Source organism: Nannobrachium achirus, assembly GCF_963921795.1.
Source record: "Nannobrachium achirus genome assembly, chromosome: 2".
In the NCBI taxonomy this organism is placed as follows: Eukaryota; Metazoa; Chordata; class Actinopteri; order Myctophiformes; family Myctophidae; genus Nannobrachium; species Nannobrachium achirus.
In genome coordinates this window covers 36134668-36155096 of record NC_137811.1, presented here as the reverse complement: position 1 = coordinate 36155096, position 20429 = coordinate 36134668, and the positions used below count along the sequence as shown (strand labels likewise).

Sequence of the window (20429 nt, the reverse complement as noted above, 5' to 3'; positions counted from 1 at the left end):
AAAGAGAGAGAGGGAGAGAGAGAGAGCAAGAGGGAGTGAGAGAAAGAGAGAGAGAGAGAGAGCAAGAGGGAGTGAGAGAGAGCGAGCGAGAGAGAGAAAGAGAAAGAGAGAGAGAGTAGGTTGCTATTGTCGTAGATTAGAGTTTATCATGATTGATTATGTGTGACGTTATAGAGTAGATCATGTGTTCATTGATTATATTAATATCTAGGTCTTTATGATGACACTAATACCTGATAGTTAGGAGTAGAGAGGCCTTCAGTAGGCCTCAGTAACTATTGTTTTGGTAAAGCCTATCTTGTTATGGTACAGCTCGTTCCAGAGGCATTGAAGCCACACAGTATAACTCTAGTGTCGGACCATTCTTCTCGGCAGAACTCATTTACCACTGCCCAGAGTGATAACTGTACTTCTGTCCATGATATCATGTTACATAAACTTGACCACACCACCACCTAATATAATTGTCTTGTCTCCTCATTTTCTCATGATTATTGATTGATCTGAATTCCACCACACTATACTCACCACTGGAGCAGTCGTCTCCTCGCCAGCCTCCTTCACACTGGCAGCGATCAGGAGCGACACATCGCCCGTGGACACACTCCTTGGTGCAGCGCGCTGGTGATGAAAAACACATGTTTACACCCGTTCTAACACTCTGGGCTGGTCAAGATGACTCAATATTAGTGGTACATATTCAGAAGGCCAGTCATAGTACTCAACAAGAGGGTGCGGTCATCAAAACGTGATGTACAATAACATGGCGGTTAAGAAAAATGCCCAAAGCCACAAAGCAGTAGTAAGGTTCTGATTATTTATCAATAACCACACATATCAGGGAGTATAACCGTATTCCAGAAGACATTAATCATTCTACAATATTCAGTTATTTCACAGGTGTCATTATAGTAAGACTTCTGTGCACTGTATGTGATTAATAAAAGTAAAACCCATATATTGTCACTGTCAGGCAGAAACCTTTCAAATGCATATGTTTTTTGGTAAATGAAAGCCCTACTTCATCATACAAAGTGTTGCACAAAAGTAGTGAAAATAGCAGATCTACAAGCACACAACGCCTCGCGATGTGAGGCGGTGTGTGCTTGTAGATCGGCTATTTTCACTATTTTAAAAATAAATATAGCTGCAAGCAGCGATAAAGTGGCCAAGGTAGAAAAAGTAGGAAAGCAAAAAAGCATCAAGGGAAAGCAAAGAACAAATCAAAGAAAAACTGGAAGCAGTGTTCTTCCGAACAGGTCTCCGGCAGGTCAGGTGTTTTTTTTTTTTCTTTTTTTTTTGGCCTAGTGGTGACTATAATAGGCCTATAGGTACATGATATCATTGCAATCCTTGGAAATCACAACATAGGTGTAGACATGACAGTTTGTATTATAATGCTTGTTTCAGGATTTATGATGCAAAATACATTATTTAGTAATGGCGGATATTAAAATACGCATCAAGGGGGGTTGGGGGACATTTATAGGAAGGCTCCATATCAGACATTGTTCAAGGAACCAAACTGTAAAGTCTACCAAATGTCGTGGTATTATGCTTATATAAACCCCAAGCGGGATTCGATCCAACAACCTTCTGCATGAAAGGCATAGGCCCTGACCACTACACTAGGCAGCCACAGGATCTGTTAACCATGTTTGTTTAAAAAAAAAGTTCTATGTAGGCTGAGTGCCTTGATTTTATTGATTTATTTTTTATATTTTGGAGGCTTGGGGTGAAATCAATCTGAGTAAATGTAATCTGAGTATTTCTGACATTTTCGAGTGATCATATTTTCTTTTACTCAAAACCGAAAAAAACAGCCGGTAGAGAAGGGCTCATTTTAAACATGAACGTGATCTGGAGTTAGATCAGACGTGTCAACATTAAAGAGTTTGACAAATGCACATGCCATGGGCATCCAGGATGTTAACATCAACTCAACCCGACGTGGGTTTTGATCTGCCAACCATCCGTATACCAGGCACAGGCACTGACCACTACACTACGGCAGTCACACATTTTGGACCTGTCATTTAAAAAAAAAAGAAAAGAAAAAAAAAAAAGTTTCATGTAAATCTACAGTAGTTGTGGGGCTCATTTTAAACATGAACGTGATCTGGAGTTAGATCAGACGTGTCAACATTAAAGAGTTTGACATATGCACATGCCATGGGCATCCAGGATGTTAACATCAACTCAACCCGAGGTGGGATTTGAACTGACAACCATCCGTATACCAGGCACAGGCACTGACCACTACACTACAGCAGCCACACATAATGGACCTGTCATTTTAAAAAAAAAAGAAAAGAAAAAAGAAAAGTTTCATGTAATGTACTTGACGCCTTCTTTCAAAATGATATAGTGCCCCCCTTTGGCCAATTGGGGTAAGATTGGTTTCAGCGATGTTTGGACTAACCCTCTACAGTAGTTCATCATGCAAATTTTACTTTGCATGTATGTTTTAGAGGCAGAAGAATAATTTGCATACAACTTGCAATGTTGATTGAATTATTAAAAAAGCATGTTTCAATGTTTAAAAAATCCGATCTGACAGATCTTTAGATATTGGTCCAAAGTTCATGTAAAAAAAGTTCTGTGCACGTGACGCAAAAGTTCCGGAATAAAAGCGGGTTTAAGTGTTTTACAAACTGCTCAAATTGGCGGAAAATCTAAGGGCGGAGCTTACTTAACAAAGACACAGATGTCTTCCGCTTGAGTCAAGGCACGCGTGTAAGCAAGTTGCATGTCTTCAAATGAAACGAGGCATGACTTATGCCCCTTTAAAGTTTGAGTTTTCAAACGCTTTGTATAGCGCCCCCCTTTGGCCAATTCGAGTAAGATTGCTTTCAGTGATATTTGGACTAACCCTCGACATATTTGCCAAATGCCATGAACGTGTCACTTTGCATGTATGATTTAGAGGCAGAAGAATAATTTGCATATAACTGCAACATTGAGTGAATTATTAAAAAATAATGTTTCGCTTTAAAGAAAATCCGCCTAAGTTTTCAGACCGTATTGGTCCAAAGTTCATGTAAAAAAAGTTTCGCGCACGTTACGCGAAAATCCCAGGAGGAGATACATTTTTACTGTTTTTCATATAATTCAAAATTGTGGGAGAAGTAAAGGTCAGAGGTCAAAAGTCAGAGCGTAAAAGTTGTTCGGCATGAGGAGACGCACAAGTGTATACAGGTTTCATTGCTGTACCTGAAACAGGGCATGAGCTACACCTGTTCAAAGTTGGCATTTTTCAAAGGCTTCCTACAGCGCCACCCTTTGGCCGATTGTTGCGAGCTTCGCGTTTTAGCCGTTTGGCATAGTCCTCTGCCATACTGCCATGAACGTGTCACTTTGCATGTATGATTTAGAGGCAGAATAATAATTTGCATGAAACTGCATTATACGGTTAATTATTAAAAAATAATGTTTCGCTTCAAAGAAAATCCGCCTAAGTTTTCAGACCGTATTGGTCCAAAGTTCATGTAAAAAAAGTTTCGCGCACATTACGCGAAAATCCCAGGAGGAGATACATTTTTACTGTTTTTCATATAATTCAAAATTGTGGGAGAAGTAAAGGTCAGAGGTCAAAAGTCAGAGCGTAAAAGTTGTTCGGCATGAGGAGACGCACAAGTGTATACAGGTTTCATTGCTGTACCTGAAACAGGGCATGAGCTACACCTGTTCAAAGTTTGCACTTTCGAAGGCTTCCTACAGCGCCACCCTTTGGCCGATTGTTGCGAGCTTCGCGTTTTAGCCGTTTGGCATAGTCCTCTGCCATACTGCCGAGTTTCGTAAAAAGCGACTGCACGGTCTAGCCGCTAGAGCAAAAGTGGCGGAATAATAATAATAATAGTGATGAAGTCCAATAACAATGAGTGGCCAAGGCATTGCCACTTCGTGGCCTTGGCCACTAATTACAAAAAAAGGAAGGTTTTGGACATACAAGGTTTCCGCCCGACAACAACAATATACTTCATTGACAAGAGTCCCCCAGGGGTCTATACTGGGCCTCCTCCTTTTATTCCCTCTACACCAGGCGTGGGCAACTTTGATGATGGTGAGGGCCACTATATTTCCACCTTCACTCCAGAGGGCCACATTTGTCATTCTAGTATTGCATACAATAGAAGCAAAAATAGCAGATCTACAAGCTCAAAACGCATCGCAGTAGATCGGCTATTTTTGCTTCTTTTGAATTGGAATCCTGAATTATTTCTTGTTATTTCTTATTGGAATCCTGAAATGTAACATTTTGATTTAATTTCAAACGCATTTAGTTATATACTCATGTTAACTTTATGAACCTAAAGACAAATACATTGGACATAAAAAAAAACATTTTAATACTACTATACTAGTCATTAAGCTACTAATATAGACTGACGGAATTAAAGCAGGTCATGTTTGGAATTGCAACAGCTGAAATCAATAATATATCATTATTCCGGTATTAACCTGCGGGCCACATTAAGTGAAGGTGGGGGCCGCATGTGGCCCCCGGGCCGCCAGTTGCCCATGTATGCTCTACACCGAACCTCTTCGCAGAAAATAGACGATCAACAAGCTCACAGTTGTAAGCTCGCTTCCCTATAAAATTTATGCTTGCTTCCCGAAAACTATTCCACACATCACAACAGAGTGATGCCAGATGAACAGCTGGACTCAACCATGTGATTCTAGTCATGTCTCTGATGTTAGCTGGGGTTTGGTGCCAGTGAGGCGCTTCCTTCCAGGGTGGGCTTCCAACCAGCTTCAACCTCACCAGTCCTGCACTCGCCAGCAATAAAGAGCGCTCCACTACTGATGACGCTAATTCAGAAACGGTTGGAGTCGCTTTTCTAAAACAATGTTTTATTTATAGCCCTAATCCGGTTTTGTCTTCCACATGGGACTTCTTCGCTTTTATCTTCTTTACTTAAAATGCTGTACAACTATAAAAGTAAATCTCTATTCACTATTATTAATCACCAATCAATATTGCTATTAAAATGGACATTTGCAAATAGTATTCCTTGTACTGGAGGTGTGGCTTTAGGAAACATATTTAGCTCTGTGCAGAACTGATCATATTATTATCATATGTAATTTTGCATGGTTTCAATGCATCATACAGTTACAGTACCATGGGTGTATACTTTTATCATAGGTTGGTAATCATAATGTAATAGGCAATGACATGGCTGTGCTCTAGCCATGTACATTGTGTTGTAGCAGCAACAGGGCATAGTCAGTAGGCCTGCCCAGTTAGTACCACACGCTATCCATAGAGCTACGCAGGGGGTGGATTTGATGGAACCCATGATCTTAGACGCGTTAAAGCCAGATTTTCATATGGTTAGTTGTGTGACACCTGTGTGCAACTAAGTAACTCAGACTTTAGGACAGCAGGATCATCGAGTTCACATGATTCCAAAATAAAATGAAAACTTACGGACACATCTGTCCCTGCTCTCGTAGTAGCCTGGGCAGCACTGATACCTCCTGCGATAGTCCATCTTCACTGCCTGTCTGTAGGCTGTCTTGTAGGTGATTCTAAAAACAATCAAATGCAACATTCGCTGTGCTCCTTTGATACACTCCTGGCAGGAACAATTTACATTTCACAATTTAGGCATTTAGCAGACGCTCTTAATCCAGAACAATTTACAAGTAGAAAGATGCAATTGGAAATTGCAAGTGTGGTTGCCGTTGACTCTATGGGGGCCAATCAGAGATGGGGGGCCAATCAAGAGAAAAGGGTGACATCACAATATCAAGGTATATATTTTGGGAAAATCGTGATGTCTGATTGGGTGAAGGGTTACATCAGTAACTCGGACAAGTACTTCAATGGGAAAACCCTTAGAGAAAAAGGTTACGTCAGATGATGAGTAAAATGCCAAGAATAATAATATACATACCTGTGGCGGGTGCATCTGTATGATGTGCGGGGATCAGAGCATGGCTCCTCTGTCACATGGTCATATGGATGTGAGTAAGACTCCTTCACTGAGGTGGTGTAGCTGAAAAGCAGAAAAAGTTGCATACGGTCAACGGAAAATCTATGAATCATCGTTTTCCGCTAGTTGACTGGAAATGTCGTCGATGTCTTTCAACTTGTTGATATCAATCTGCAAATGAATAGTGCCTTGGAAAAACACTGAACAATGGCCCAAACTTAAAACTGTATTCAATAGCACTTTGAGCATGCTTCTTTATTAGAACTATTGATTATATTTTCATTATTTTGTAATTCTAGTCCTTGCCCGTTCGAACATATGCTCTGAATTATGTGCAGAGGTTGGATTATGGGGTGTGTGCACAGTATATGAGGGATTGAATGTAGGAAGTCTCAGAAGTAATGTTGGAGAACCCGGAGTCTCAGAAGTAATTTTGGAGAACCCGGACGTCTGTTTCAGCATGCGGCTGTTACCATGGCAGTGGTACCAGTGATGTCAGATGCCGAAATCAAGTATCTTCGCTATACTAATTACCTCTCAACTTTTCAGGCTGTGACCCCCAACAGGGGACCCCTCCACCCTGACAAGCACTAGGACTTGTAGGAGTTGAGGCGTTCAATTTAGTTTGACTCGGCTCCACAGATAAACATAGTGAAAATAGTAGATCTTACAAGCGAGTCCTTACATTAATTGTCCCACAGGTTGAGAACCACTGCTATATAAAGTACAACGATTGCTTCACTTAATGTGAAACTCCCAGGAGGAAGTTCTAAGCAATATATCGTCACTGTCGGGCAGAAACCTTGTATCTCCAAGTTTCAAATTTGTAATTTTTTTTTTCGCAAAGTAAAGCCCTGCTTCATCATACAAGGTTGTCACAGAAAAGTAATGAAAACAGCAGATCTACAAGCACACAACGCCTCGCACCGCGAGGCGTTGTGTCCTTGTAGATCTGCCGTTTTAATCATTTTTAAAATTATAAATACAAAACAAACGGTTTTGGACATACAAGGTTTATACATATACTGTAAGCTCTAACCAAGAGCTAAACTGTGAGATTGTAGCAGTAAGTCTACCTTACACAATTCAGTACTCAGTATATATTTGTTACAACTGGACAGAACTGACCTCTCCCATAGGCTGCACACATTAGGGTCTCTGGGGTTCAGAGACCAGGACTGTCCAAGCAGGAAGCCCAGAACCAGCAGGACGGCAAAGCTCCGCAGATAAAGCATGCTGAGGACACAGAAGAACACATAAATAGTATAAACAGTCAAACTAGCGTGCACACATTTTCTTTGGCACGAGAAGCAAGAGCCAAAATCCTAAGATGAACATTAGAACAAAAACATTAGTTGTACACACAGACAGACAAACAAACAAACCAAAAAGTAGGTTCTTAGGTTTTAGGCTTAGGCTTGTTTGTTTATACATTGCAATAGATTATTCTTCTCAGACTGACTACCTAATATATTAATAAACTGAAGAGTTTAGAGACCGCATTTTAATCTGTTGGTGCAAATTTTGCCCACACAGTCTTGTTATTGACCCAAATACATGTATGATAGTTCAGTAAGCTACTACATGTGCTGTGCTGTCATATGGTGCCGCAAAGAAACATTGCACAACTGCAGAACAATTGTCAAAAACATGTATTAACTCTCACCACATGCTTCTACTCTCAAACTACACTAGAATTATTGTTGACATTTTCTGCGCAGCACATCATATTTTCTGGCCGTACAGTATCTTTGATCGAGGATGTGTAACATTTCATAATCTAATGAATAGAAAGATTTATTGTTAACCTCTCTCTCTGCTGGTTGTAATGGTATTCTTAGCTCCTATAAATTTGCGGCAAGTCTTTATCCCCCGTAAAAGAGTTCATTAAACACTAAGCAGAGACGAGGCAATGGGCCAAACCTTAAGTGTTAACCCTGTCTGCATCTGAACGTTGTCTTACTGTAATATGGTACATAGAAGACTGGCACACAATAGGGAAGATAGACACAAGTTGAGAGAGAGAGAGAGGGGGGTAGAGAGAGACAGATAGGTACTGGAAAGAGAGAGAGTGTGTGTGTGTGTGTGTGTGTGTGTGTGCGTGCGTGCGTGCGTGCGTGCGTGCGTGCGTGCGTGCGTGCGTGCGTGCGTGCGTGCGTGCGTGCGTGCGTGCGTGTGTGTGTGTGCGTGCATGCGCAAGAGAGAAGTAGAGAAGGGAGAAAGAGAGGGATCAGAGTGAATGAATGTGACTCCCAACTTCATGCTAGCCACCATCAATCAGAGAAGGAGTGAAGCCTCCACACTCCTCCATCTTCCCCTTCCACACTCCAACACCATCTGGATGTTATCAGCGTGTCAGGCCCAAGAGAGCGCCTCGTGATGGGGACCCTTATTAGGCTCTCAGGGAGCAACAGGGAGGCTATTCCCCAAAGAGAGGACCCTTTCCCCCTCAGACTTTTCTGTGGAAATGGCCACAAGTTCAGCAGCCCAGTGGTATGAGCCTCTTGAAAAGGCCATTGGTCCCATCGTGGGAATAGGGCAGTTTATAGAGAAGGGCACATCATGTCAACATAGGATTGGTCAGGCCTGTCCCCTCTGTTTTCCCAACAAGTCCCCTCTGACAGTGGGGCTGTACTGCTTCTCAAAGTCATCCACAAAAGGCGCTGTGAGAATTCAATTATGTTAGGGCACTGCCACTGAATACCAGAAAGTATTGAGGGTCAAATATGGAGTAAAAATGCGTACGAGAAAAAGTCACTCAGAGAAATGATATGAGATTTGAGATATGAGATTTTTTTATCACTCACTTTATGTATATTTTTTATATTTACATTGTTGTCCTATTAACTTACTCATTTCATTTTGTTTATTTCTTTGTTCGTATTACTATATTTTGTATAATGCTTTAAATAAGGAAACTCATTTCACAGAACCTTTTACACCTGTAAATGTGTGTTGTGACAATAAACTTGAAGTTGAAGTTAACGTAGAATGTCACTACAGTGAAATATAGTAGCACTGAAGTGAATAATAACAAATTTCCCCTTGCACTCAACATCCTTTAGGCACACTGGATAGAAACACCAACAAACGAGCGAGTGCAAACAGGCTTCAGTTTTCACCCCTATTTGACCAGTGCTGCCCAGAGTCTTGGCACAGTGAGAACTGTGACATAAATCTCTTGTCCGCTCACTGATCTGGTGCTTTAGATATACATTCCCTCTCACTACTCTCCTCTTCATTGTCAAGGGCTAATTCACTTTTTGGCACGAACGCTAACGCCTAAGAAAGCCTTAACCACAAAAACAGAATTTTATAAGAACAGGCGTATGGTTTTTATTAAGACGAGCAATCGACTTTACCAGCAACTTCATTGGGCTTGGGGGTAAATATTTTTCATTACCTATTCTTTTATTTTTTTTCCTCCCTTTCTTTCTTTTTTCGTTTTAATTGTGCTTCATTAGAGAAAGCCATCAAACCGCATGGGAATGCTTAAGTGCTGAGAAACAGAGCGGGAAGGCCTGCTTAACGAGTGCAGACATGAGGAGAGTTGTTTTGATGTCAAGCTCAGCTGCAGTTCACATTATATTATTTAGACTAGCTTCAGGTTGGACGGTGAGTAGGTAGACGTCTGGCACTCCAGGAGGTACTATCATCACCTACTCCATTACAATTGTGCACTTTGTACTTTTCATTGACTTTCTGCTCACTGGTAAGTTCATTATGTACGTATAAAGGAGGATTTCATTAAGTACAACCATAGCATCGATGTGTTCACGGAACACTTTTGTAGCATACAAATGCAGGTGCTCAAAAACTGATTTATATCATTATTATGCAGCTCCATCCCCATGATGTGCTGATCATTGATTCCTCTCCTGGCCTCTGATTCAGATAGCTCTCCACAGCCTCATTAAATTCAGCCCTAAGTTATCATTATTTCCCCCCATAATAGTTCATTTTAACACACCCATTTTCCAGACTGGCTTCCTGATCTTTCTGTCTCAGAAAACCTTTGGGGTACATGGCAGAAAGTATGATGATGAAACTATCAATAATCTTGAGCTACTGTATCTGGTTTAAGGCTCTCATATTTGTTTAGATATTATCTTTTACCAGCTAGCCTCTCAGTGGTTAACCTGTGGATCAGGGCCCCGGGGGGAGGTGCCCAGATGATTAACTTCTTTTCTCACTTAACAGTAAACAAACCAAAATAAGGTTTAGGTTTATAGAGGGTATATGCACATTTCTAAAGTTACAATTTAAGGCCCTTTTAATACCTCTAAAATGACAAATTAAACATTGGCCAAATTGTCAAATATTTTTTTAAATAGCCCGCCTCGCCAGTCGCCACGCAAACCGTGAAGTGTTATAACCATGTTATATTATACAAAATGTAATTCCTCAACTCTTAGTGCTCGCCAGGGTGGGGGGGTCCCCAGTTAAATATGATTATTTGGGAGGTTGCAGCCTGAAAAGGCTGAGAACCACTGTCTTATCCACTGGTAACACGAGCTGATACAGTACACCAGCTATAATGTTACTAGCCTAGGTTTTGCTTCAACACTCTTTGGGTTTATTTAAAATGAGAAAAGCAGATGCTCTTATCCAGCTCAGTGAAACTTTCATGTGGGATTATAAAACAATAGAGCAGAAGAATACACACAAGACTCAAAACACAAAATATCTCTCTCTCTCTTCCTCATTCCCTCCATCTCTTTCATTTTCTCTAATTACTTCATGGACTGATCATTTGTCTTCATGTTTTTGAACATGTTCCAAACATATAACGATTCCCATAAATTGACACGAGTACAGAGGGCCTATTTATAGTATCTGAGGGATTTTTGCTAATTCATTGGTCTTTCCTCGGGCCTATAATATCAAGACCTAAACTTGCGAGCCCACGCGTACGGCGATTGTACCACCAACTGAAGAGAACTGTAACTCTCTTTCCATGACCGCACAGGGCTCTTCAATGAAAACATTATCCCGAAAGAAAACAGATGCATTTGGTTTTGTATTAATCTCACTAGACACTCTTACCCATGTTATTACCATATTCAATTTCAATCATGGCTCCTGCTGAACACATAAGTGCTGACAACTGAAAAAATATTTTGATTTCATTCCATGATCGAGAGCTGGCTGTTCCTGAATCCTGACACATGCGCATTTCTTTCCTATTTAGACTAGGCAGTCACTGTGCTAGCATGCTGTAATGGCACCTCCATCTTTGACATGAATAACCAAAATATAAAAGCAACTGAAGGATGATAAGAATCATGGATGAAGACCTTGGGATCTTTGATGAACATACACATTTTTTTTCACTTAACTATAACTTCGCCAAGAAGTCCCATCAAGGTCTCTTATACAAAGGAGACCTGGCCAAGATGGCAGCAAACTTAAAGAAACAATTTAAAATGTGCTTGAATGTATGACACGTGACACTGAAAGAACTTGAAACTCAATTTCTAATCTAGTCTCTTCACGAGTACTGAAACGTTTAGATAACTGAATGATGAGCCTCAGAGCTGCAGTGTTGTACAGCCAGGGGTGTCGCACCAAATTCTGGGCCCTGGGTACAAGGATTCACTGTGGGCCCCCCATGAATGTTCTTCATAGGGGAGGGGGTTTAACCCATTTAGACTGGGAATGCATTATAACACTCTATTTTGTGCTTTAACTATTAAAAAAATAGCAGATATACAAGCTCACAGTGCAGAACCGAGTGCTGCGCTGCAAGCTTGTAGATCTGCTTTGAATATTTCAAATCCTACTAAGGTTTTTGGAATATGTTTCTATGTTAGTGGTGCTTAAACATTTTCACGTGAAGTACCCCCAAAATGATATGTATTTGGCCACGGACCCCAATCTAAAAATATTTTGTTCCAGGGACCCCCCAGAAGCGACTTTCCAAAAAATAGCAGATCTACAAGCTCGCAGCGCAGCACTCTGTGCCACGCTGTGAGCTTGTATATTTGCTATTTTTCAATAGCTAAAGTATAATAGAATTAAGGCCCCTCCACCTTGGGCCCTGGTAACTCAGTCCCACTTTTCCCCCCATGTGACTCCCCTGGTTGTACAGCATACTGTATATGTACACGCCTCCAGACAGTAGACTTTCTTACTCATCTTGGCATTCCATAATCTTCCTGATTATGGCAAGTGAATAAGAGACTCCTTGAGTACAGTAAGTTTCACCTTCATGCTGGTGAAATTATACACACATGGCAGTAATCTAACTGTTCTTCCCTGCATCTACTAATTCTACCCCCCCCCCCCCCCTCCCATTTCAAATGCACTCTATTTTCTCACTCATTTATTTGCTATACGTTTCTCTCTTTCACTCTAGACCTATATTTCTCCCACTCCCCTGCATGCTCTTTAGTTGAAATTCTAATTTGAAGTAGAAAATATTAGTCACCCTTTGGAAGAGAAAGAGAAAGTCACAGAGGAAAGGAAAATAAAATAGAAGGAATAACATATTGCCTGTGCAGTGTGCACAGCGAGAAGGGAGGGGTGTGTGTGTGTGTGTGTGTGTGTGTGTGTGTGTGTGTGTGTGTGTGTGTGTGTGTGTGTGTGTGTGTGTGTGTGTGTGTGTGTGTGTGTGTGTGTGTGTGTGTGTGTGTGTGTGTGAGAGAGAGAGAGAGAGAGAGAGAGAGAGAGAGAGAGAGAGAGAGAGAGAGAGAGAGAGAGCCTTGGAGAAGAAAAACAGAGAAAAAGAGTGAGCCTGTGTGTGTCTGAGAACTATGACAGAAGCAGAGAGACATGACTGCATATGAGACCAGTGTCCCATAAAATAGATTAAATAGATCTACAGCATAGATGTAGAATACAGAAAACATCCAGAATTTCCATTTCTTCCTCAGACAATTGTTACAACAATCGAATATTTATGCAAACACAATCTACAAACGAATATTTGCATTTGGTGTAGACTTGACTTATAACACGAGGGCTGCGTTTTGGCAATAACACATTGCTGAATCATCTATATCGCGTCATGTCAATTATTGTTTCATGATATACAAAAAGTAACCCTCAAGGCAACACGCAGTCACCTGCATGTTTTAATGTTATGGCCACTTGATGTAAGGGTAAAGTAAAGTAGCTTAATGTCTATATGTACTACTACACTTTGAGTTTCAAACAATGTGGGGTAATTTGTTTGGCAACGTAGACTGGCAATGCTTCCGATAACAGTGAATCTCTGGGTGATAAATCTTGATGTTCATGTGATGAAGAGAATGATGCTGGTGCAACATCTAGGCCACTGTCGCCCTTATTTAGAATTCATTTAAATGATCAACCATTAATGGTATCAATAGACCATATTTGTAGCCTCTATAGGAAAATCATGATCCTCATTAGACCTAAGCTTGTGTCATCAATTTACAATTCAACCTTTCGAATAACAAACCTATAAAACTTATTTGAGACTGAACCTGACAGAAACTGACAGCAGGAACGAATTAGAGCACTCCGTGTGACACACAACCACAGCCACGGGCCCCACTCCTGAGCCATGTCCCCTCCCCACCCCCGTCCCTCTCCCCACCCCCAAATCTATTAAAACAGAGTTACAGTAAACTGAATATAAAACCCATAATCCTTTGCATCTGGGTTCTTGTCTTGGCGCACAGGGTAGGTTCGGATACGACCGCAGCTAGGCTGGCGAGGCACTGCCATGTGCCACATGTTGGGTGGGTGGATTGGATGGGGTAGTAGATACCCTTAACAACACAATGTAGAAAAAGGGATGGGGGGGGGGGGACTATTCCATGCCACACCCAACAAGTCAGCTCATGACGCTTGAAGACACACAATAAACTCCAAAACAGAGAATAATTTGGCCCATTGCTCGGGTTTACCCAGCGAAACAAAAACTCCTAAATCCCAGTACATTTAATGGCGTTCACAGCAGAAGGCATCATATACGGTAAGAAGTTGGCACTGAACCGCACAGCTCAACGCCCCACACACCCCACACTGGAAAGGTTTCAGGGTGGAAAACTCTTGACGGCTCATGGGCCGCTGACGGCTCTCGTGGGAGTTGCGTGACACAAAGGATGATCTAGGAGGCGAGAGGAGGGGGAGGTTTCAGGGAGAGTACTTGGAGCTCTGCATTTCGCTGAGTGAGCGCAGCATCGTTGGGTTGACCTGTCACCAAGATTAATGTGAGCAAACAGCCAGGAGATCTTGAACTTTTGACCTTGAACTTTGGGGAATAGCAAACACAATTGCACTGGCTGTTTCTTTAGCCTCCTTTTGTAGACTACATGAGTTGAGCTCTGGTCTACTCCATAATTCCATCCTAGAATTATGTCAGCAAATCCCAGGTGACACTCAAAAACTCAAACTGAAAGATAAAAACAATACTGTATATATCAAAGAATCGATTCACAATTTAAGTGTTATTTTATATCTCGTTGCACAACAGTGTCGTGCAAATATAGTGAGATCTACAAGCTCACAACGGACTCTGAGTAAATAGTTGCCTCTATAGTTGCCTCTATTCACATGCCAGTCAAAGGTTTGGACACAGCTTCTCACACACATTGAATAGAAGGGTAGGGTATATGATCCCTCGCTGTTGTATAGGACTCTATATTCTTTGATGTATCTTCAGTATGCTGCCATCAGCTCGAAAGTTTGTTTCAATGTGCTAATTCAAAGGACATAGCTATATTATTTGTGTTATCAGTGTATTTATACACACATATCCCATAGCCTGGAGGGATTGGTGGGGCTGATGTTATTAGTTCACATACTGATAAATAACTGGCGTTGAGACATTTGAAAAATATATTATGCACGCACGTGCATGCACACACACACGCACGCACGCACGCACACACGCACGCACGCACGCACGCACGCACGCACACACGCACACGCACACGCACACGCACACACACACACACACACACATGCCTACACACACACCTGAAAACACAATATCCTGGCGGAGATGATTATGCATGGCAGTAATGGAAAAAAGTGAATGTAAAACACTGTGTTGTTCCTGTGGCTGTGACAACTTATAGACAAGCATGCTCTACTTGTGGCTGTGGACACTCTGCTCTATGCAGAAAAACAGGATAAATGTACCCCCCTCCATGCTCCCCCCACTAAACAGTTGTCCAAGTTTAGATTCCAGCGGGAACCAACAATTGCTAGCTCCACAAATTTGCTGGCCACCAGGTCTGAGGTCACTTCTCCCTTGAATATCAAAGGGAAGAGGAGAAAGAAAACAAATGTTGGGTCAGGGAGGTTGCAAAGCATGATGGTCACACCTATTCCTTTAACGCTTGTGAGCAGCTACAGTAGCAGTTATCCACTTCCACTAAACCCTACCATATATTTCTTCTTAGACCAGAGTCCCCCAGGGGTCTATAGGGCCTCCTTTTTCACCTCTACACCAAATATGTCGTTTTAGGGAAGTTTTCACTCTAAACTCAAAGCCTGTACTACTAGGGCTGAAAACATGATGGTCTGAGGACCGAAACATCCACTCACTTTTCTTGCACGTTTGTAAAGTAAAGGACTATTTTTGCATCTAACGAGCCTCATTTTTCATTTTTCAATGTGCAAGCTTTTTTAGTTTTTTTAGGATTCATGTTGTTACGTAAGCCACAGCACAACCAGGGGCGATGGTGGTGGGTTTGTGCTGGAGTCTGTCTTCATGAGTGCGGTCATGGTCATGGGGTATTGAGGGTACGGGTGTGTTGAGAGCTTATGTTCCCCAACAGTGATAGAGAACAGAGCCTGCGAATAACAGAGGCCAGGATGATAACGTCACCAGGGCGACACTGTTGTTTTGGACCAAATGAAAACATCAGCATGATTTCTACAAAGTAGTACAGAGAAGTCACCTGTGGAGTAAATGCCTGACTGTGGCATTTGAGTTTAAAAAGATGTTTCTCTCTAGTTCTCTCTCTCTCTCTCTCTCTCTCTCTCTCTCTCTCTCTCTCTCTCTCTCACTCCAAGTTCAGAATACATTTCAGGCAGGGAGCATTCTTCCCCACAGATTGGGTGTTAATTGTTGTAATGCTACCCTTGCAAACACATCTAATGCGTTTGTCCTTTTGACCAGTCTCTTGATATGACACGCAAACCCATCATTTCCTGACCAATACAATGAGCTCAGTGCTGACATGCAACATTTATGCCTGGAACCATTTTGGTGTTTTTCTTTCTCGTATATGAATTAAACAATCCACTGTCATTTACTGTACTGTATATGGTGGCTGTGTTCCATGACGTTTGGACCCTTGAAACCATATTTGTCTAATTTCCAAAATACAGGAGTGCCAATGAAAGAAATGTACACAATAAGCTACTCTTTGCAGATGTGGTTTTTGTCTTGACAACAGCAAAACACTTTTCTTTTCTTTTGGGGTTGTTGTGATGGGCTTCTGGCCAACGTGAGGCCTCTTCTCTGTGCGTCTTTGCTCCCCGTTGCAATTCCCCAATTGAGAGGAGACTTGTGCGCTCTCGTGCACAAGCCCACAGTGCAAACTGCCTTTCGGTCCTCCAAGGTCCAAACCATAACCACAGGCAGAATGACTGTGGCTTTATTGGTCAAAGAAAGTACAGGGATCGGCACAAACAAAATCAAACACTCAAAAACCAAACGCACGATGACAAACGCACAGACTTGCACATTGACAGAAGAGCAATAATTATACATACATGCACACCTTAATTGAAAGTAACTATTGGTCTTTTAAATAAGCTGTGCGTTTTAAACCACTTAAGAGTGCAAAATGGTGGAAAACCCAAAATGGAGGCCCGGGCTGAGGTTTCAGAAGGACATGACCATACAGTGCTGTAATTATATGTACCGTAATGCTCTGTGGATCATAATGTGTGCACAGACACGTGGGACCCTTGTAAAAAAAACACAGCCTCTCCAGAAACCATGACCAAAAAACATAGCCTTGCATCGTAAACGCACATAGTGAGAACAGAGGCAACGATGAGAAGTGGTGTACGGTATAGTGAGACCAATATCAGTTCTGTGTGTAATGGCCATGGACCTGAGTGATATTATTAACAGAGGGACAAGACAGCCAGCAAGGACACATATAAGGAGTAAGGACACATATTTTTCACCCACTTTCTTTCCGCAATTTAGTCGTTATGCCAAATTAATTCCTCCCCACATACATCTGTGTTGTCACTGCTGTCATATCCTACTGGCTCACCTGCCAGTAAGGAGCCCCTACCGGGAGGACGTAGGGCACTGCATGCCCTTTGTCCTACTCCTCCCGCCCAACACTACCCGCTCACAGGTGCCGCCCCAGCCCGCAGGAGTGTATGCAGTGACAAATATCCTCTCACACAGGCAAATTGTGTTCGTAGATAGACGCCCGACACAGCCTGATGCACCGCATCAGCCTGTGCAGTGCTGTGCATGGATTCGAACCCAGAACCTCTGTGGTAATCGGCAGGGACTTTACCACTGTACCACCCGAGTTTACCACTGTACCACCCGAGTGCCCGACACATATAACTGACTGTGTGTGACCACTAGTATATCAAACCAAGATTTCCCATACACCACCTCTTAATCATTTGACAAGTTTAATTTTATAAATGTTATATTAAAATCACACCTAGTCCATTTTGTACAGTAGGTTTGCACCTCTCAATAATTGTCTATTTCTTATTGTATGTATTGCAGTGTTTGTACTGTGTGCAAGGTCCCAATTGATCTGTATGAGTAGTAGTAGTAAAGTCACCAAGACTAATGTGTTTGGCATTTAAAGTTATTCTGATATGAACGGTTTGACCATGACATGTCATGTCACAAGAATTCTCAAATGTCCGCATCATGTTACAAGTATGCTGACACATATCCCTGTAATATCCTGGTTTGAATGATGTGTTGGAATGTTCATTGTTGTAATGTTGCTGGATTAATCATTAGTGGCATGTTTATACACTGTTAGAGCTGCCTCATCTCTTCCTGCCATACTCATTGGTGTCAAATCCACTCTCAACTGATATGGTGCCGTTGACATCGAGGAAGTTCCTAATCGTCGCTGTTAGGCCTGAAACCTTGTATGTGCAAAACCGTTGCTTTTCAGGAAATGAAAAAGGGTCCCGGCTAGCTGTGTTCAATGGATCCAAATAAAAGTATAAATAAGAGCTTGTGACAAAATTATAATTACCAGGGTAATTATAATTTGGTCTCTTATTTATATTTATTTATTTGTTAAATAATATGTATAAAACCCACAGACAGACTTAAGCACACATTCTGGGCATATCATCAGGTTATCATCGAGCCCTATTTCCTATACTTTTGTACTGTCATACCATTCATTTATGAGAACCCCCCCCCCCAAATAAATAAAATAAAAGACAATTAAACAAACAAACAAATAAACAAATAAAAAGTTGAAATTTGGAGAATCGGAGATACAAGGTTTCTGCTTGACACCAAGGTTATACTGTATTCTCACAGATACAGTATGTGACTCATGCTTCAGCTGTTGATATTACAATTTTAATGGGTTACAAAACTCATAACGATGGCATGCTGTATGTACAGCATTTGGCCTGAAACTGTATTACATTATTTAAAATTTCCTCATTAAAAGTATAGTTAATGCTTAGGGTCCTGTCTTTTCATAAAACACATTAGATTAGAAAGTATTCATTAAGCCTACACAAAATTACGGGAACAATAAACACTACTTACTTTTTTCAAGAAAGGCTTTAGTTGGGCAAATAATAGCCTACTTTAGCCAGAATTACAATATCATGATAAAATGTTTGCCATTGAGCTTCAAGTTCACATGAGCTCAGCATGCCTTTTGTTTGTCTGCCTTTTTGTTAGTACAATTATATTTAATGGAGTCTATTAGATTAGATTAGACATTCAGTATGTACAAACAAGTGTTGCATTGGTGCGCGTGACGTCATTTAATGACGTCACGCGCACGTTGCTTAACGCGTACGTTGCTTAACACCTACTGTACTCTACAGGAGTTAACCGGTTCAGACAATGTCTATTGATATGCATACAGGCTCGTCCCTTTGTTAAAACACCCTGTTGGGCCACTACAGCGTATGTAAATGTGCGGGTCGTTTTGCATCGATGCATGTCCGTGCGCGTGAAAGATACGGGACGGCGTCTACAGTACACGCGTGACCAGACGAATGCAACACTGTTTACAAAACATAACACTAACATAAATCTCACCCATGTGACCCAAGTGCCACAACATAGATATAAACACTCTCATGGCGCCTAAACAAGAGTCAGTTTCATTGTTAAGGACATACATTTGAACAACAACAACAACAACAACAACACAATAGAACTTAAACATAGATACTACAAGGAACACATACTATCTTCAGCAACTTGTGAGCCTCACATGAACAAGACAGAAGTATGGCCATGTTTGATACTATGTTCAACTTGTTTATTATTTTAGGTGAGAACCTTGTATAAGCCCTAAATGTTTCCTTTCTCACCTGCACTTTACCTTTTGTACTGTTGTTATTGTGCGAATTAAACAAAATACATAAAACTAATTATGGCCACCTTTTCCTAGCTCTGTGGGTTATTTTGCATTTTAAAAAGTATATTCATATCATCTGAACTTTGACATTTGTCTCATGTCTTCTCACACATCACACACACACCCTGCTTTTATACATTTTCCCACCATCACATAACTAATATCCATAAGCAGTATGTTTAAATGGACATGTAATTTGACTTTCTCCGATTTGCTTCGTATATACAAATCTTTTCTGTCACGCACTTGGGGTCAAAACATTGTGGGAAGGGCCACTCTAAATAAAGATTCATAAAGTGCTTCAGATGCTTTGTCTGATCTTCTGGTGATAAAGCCAGACTTAGCCAAGCACTTATTCACCCATGTTTATTAGTATTCAGAGGTCTCCCAACATACACACGGGCTGTGGGGTCAAGAGCCTTTGAATGCTTGAGAGGAGTTTAAGAAAACCGCAACAACCTCACTGAACTCATAAACAATCATCAACTGTTGATGCTAGCAGTGTCTGTGAGGATGCTAGCTTACAGTATATGGTAAGGGTCTAAAGCCCCACATAATGTTTAAAACTTACTTTGAGTATTTTGAATGAAATTGTACACATCTATAAGTGTTCACACCATTACCTGCAACTACTGTACATTTTGATTAGCTGAAGGGAGAATTCTGCCACAAGGTTTCTCAGGGGAAAGGACGAAACATTTCCATTACATTTTCTCTGTTGGCCATACAGAGCACGGCAACAGTCCGCCATTCCGAAACACCGCTATTCCGAAGCAGGGTTAGGGTTAGGTTTAGGGTTAGGGTTAGGGTTAGGGGTAGGGTTAGGGGTAGGGTTAGGGTTAGTTAGGGTTAGGGTTAGGGTTAGGGTAAGGGTTAGGGTTAGGGGTAGGGTTAGGGGTAGGGTTAGGGTTAGAAGTCAACGTTCGGAATAGCGGTG

At 41.4% G+C, this 20429-nt stretch overlaps 1 protein-coding gene across 1 annotated transcript in view; it reads right to left on the bottom strand.

Moving 5' to 3' along the window:
- The window catches only part of pear1 (platelet endothelial aggregation receptor 1), a 58606-nt gene that overhangs the window by 22901 nt on the left and 15276 nt on the right, over positions 1–20429 (bottom strand). Inside the window, exons 2-5 of the mRNA XM_080747407.1 lie at positions 7074–7181; positions 5907–6008; positions 5438–5538; positions 529–621 (exon numbers count right to left, since the gene is read on the bottom strand). Of these exons, the coding sequence (XP_080603533.1) occupies positions 529–621; positions 5438–5538; positions 5907–6008; positions 7074–7180 (403 nt within the window). The 5' untranslated portion in view covers position 7181. The remainder of the gene's footprint in view (positions 1–528; positions 622–5437; positions 5539–5906; positions 6009–7073; positions 7182–20429) is intronic.